At 58.1% G+C, this 2,627-nt stretch overlaps 1 protein-coding gene across 1 annotated transcript in view; it reads right to left on the bottom strand.

Moving 5' to 3' along the window:
• Positions 1-243: 243 nt before the first annotated feature.
• The window catches only part of TRIM56 (tripartite motif containing 56), a 10,359-nt gene continuing 7,975 nt past the window's right edge, over positions 244-2,627 (bottom strand). The window contains exon 3 of the mRNA XM_011985209.1: positions 244-2,627. This exon is cut by the window's right edge and continues 14 nt beyond it. Within this exon, the coding sequence (XP_011840599.1) occupies positions 1,283-2,627 (1,345 nt within the window). The 3' untranslated portion in view covers positions 244-1,282.

A 2,627-nucleotide genomic window follows, 5' to 3' on the forward strand; every position in this document is an offset into this window, starting at 1 on the left:
AGAAGGCAACACACAGACTCTGGGAAAAGGAAAGGCACCGAAACAGAAGCATTGGAGCCTAGAGATTTTTCTATCCTTCGTACCTCTTCCCTCGGACTGGCTCCGCGGCTGCGTGGAGGGCTCCCCTGCTCTGATACTCAGAACTTGTTTTTTATTTTTTTTCACACTCGATCTTAGCTGAGAAGTGATGGATAACCTGCTTTTTCTGTTTGTGTGTGTTTGTGTGTGTGTGTGTGTGTGTTTGAGACAGGGTCTGGAATGCAGCGGTGTGATCATAACTTACTGCAGCCTCGAACTCCTGGGCTCAAGGGATCCTCCCACCTCAGCCTCCTGAGTAGCTAGGTTGACAGGCATATGCTACTACACGCAGCTAATTTTTAATCTTTTGTAGAGATGGGGTCTCACTATGTTGCCCAGGCTGGTCTCAAACTCCTGGCCTCAAGCAATCCTGCTGCCACAGCCTCCCAAAGTGCTAGGATTATAGGCATGAGCCACTGCGCCTGGCAGAGTCTGTTTTTTTTTCTTTTAATTTTTTAATATTTAATCTTAGCCAAAGGCTGAGAAGCGATGGAGAACGTGGATTTTTGGACATTAATTCTGCTGGGTTTGGTTTTCCAGTAGCCTAATCTCTTCGCAGCCTTTCAGCTTAACACCTCTTTGGCCCCAGCTGCTGTCTGCACTTGCAGCCCTCCTGTAAGCCCACCCTGTACTGCCACTGGTGGATGCCGTGGTTACAGGAGCTTCCTGCCTGTGGCTGGCAGAAGAGGCCATTTACTGCCCATTTGAAATCTCAGGCCTCCTCTGACTCTGTAGGACCCTGTGCCAGTCCGAGGGGAGCCAGGGTCTCAGCTCTGTTCCACAATGCACATGCCTGACCCACCCTGGGCCCCTATTTGCCCCAAGACTCTCCCTCAGCTACTCTATCAGGAATGGTTTTGAAGAATGCAAATCAGGACAGGCTCATAAACTTCAGAAACCTAAACTATATAGCAGCGGTGGTGGTGGCAGCAGCCACCCACAAAAAGCGAGAGGCAGGTGAACCCCCAGCATCCCCTACCACCCACCACCACCTCCTCTGCTTCTTAGAGTTACGGTCACGCCACCACCCTTGGTCCCTATTCTCACACACTAGAAGACGGGTTAGCAGCTTGGCACTCCATGTTGCGAAGTTGCCAACCCCTGCCCTTCAGGAAAATGTCCTCGGCCGCCACCTCCCACAGACAGCTCTGCCTCCTTCCTGCCCTCTCCCTCCCCACTCCCTCCCACCCTAGTCATAGCCCCTTTAACTGTCCGGAGAACGGACCCGAAAGACATGGATGGTCCCGTTACTGAGGGACACAACCAGGTACCTGCCATCCACCATGGTGGTAACCCGGGGCTTTTCCAGGCCGTGGTAGGCTGTCAGGAAGTCTCCAAGGAGGGACCCCTTCGGGTCCAGGATCACCACCTTGTTGACTTCTCGAAGGGTCAGGAAGATGTAGCCCTTCTTATCCACAGACACAGAGCCCGGCTGGCAGCCATGCAGGCCTGGCCCCTTGTACTCCCCAACCACCTGGCCCAGCCCATCACAGATTACCACGCTATTCTGCTGCCAATCCGACCCCACGAAATGCCCCTGGGGGCTGGTGGTCAGAAACACCAGTGCCCGCAGGCCCCGGCTGGCCTTGCCCCCAGGAATGAACCGGGTGGCCAGGCTGCCTTCCATATTGTACACCTCCACGTGGCCCGCCACGCTGACAGCCACACGGTCCCCGCTTGGCAGTGCCGCCACCGCGTGGCTGGCCTGGGAGAGGCTCAGGGCCCGGCGCCACTGCACCTCGCCATCGGGGCTGATGAGATAGAGCCGTGCACCAGCGGAGAAGGCCACGGCGCTCTGCAGGGCAGCCACGCTGCAGGGGGAGCAGCCCTCAGGGACCGGCACGGTGCCCTTGTAGTCGCCGTTGAGGGAGAAGCATTTCAGCGCCCGATTCTGCTCATCCGCCACCAGGATCTCCCGGGGGCCGAAGGGACACAGTCCAGTGATCCGGGGGGACCGCTTGTCCCCAGGCATCCGCGTGGGGAAACTGCAGGAAAAGATGGGTCTGGGGAGGAGGCCAGAGCCATCCAGGTTCGGGCCCAGGGCTGGGCTGGGCTCTCGGGAAATTGACTTGAGCCTGCCTTTGAACTTTTTCTTCTTGTTTGGTCTGCCACCCCTGTGGGGCTGGGGTCCTCCATCCTCGTAGGGTATCTGGGCCCTGTCCTCCTCCAAGGTCTGGACTCCATCTTCTCGGGTTGTCTGGGCTTTTTCCTCTTTGGGGGTCTGGGCTCCATCTCTGGCCTGGGGTTGGACCCCACCCTGTCTCTCCGTCTTCGACGCATCCTCTCTTCTGCTCTGGCTCTCCTCACCTCCCTGGGTACCAGCTCCGTCTTTCCCACCATCCTTCTGGGGCTGCTGCTCCTCAAAGGACAGCTGAAGCAGGTGGCAGTTCTTGTCCAGCAGCCCAGGATGGAGCTCCAGCTGCGGGAGCAGGCAGGGGGCTGGTCCCGGTGCCCAGGGGCAGCCCTGCAGCTGCCGGAGCCGCTGCGCAATTGCCCCTTCCAGGGAGAGGATCTCAGCCTCTCGCCCCAGGCTGAGTACCCGGCGGGCG

The sequence above is a fragment of the Mandrillus leucophaeus genome, unplaced genomic scaffold (genome assembly GCF_000951045.1).
Source record: "Mandrillus leucophaeus isolate KB7577 unplaced genomic scaffold, Mleu.le_1.0 Scaffold280, whole genome shotgun sequence".
NCBI classification, from domain to species: Eukaryota; Metazoa; Chordata; class Mammalia; order Primates; family Cercopithecidae; genus Mandrillus; species Mandrillus leucophaeus.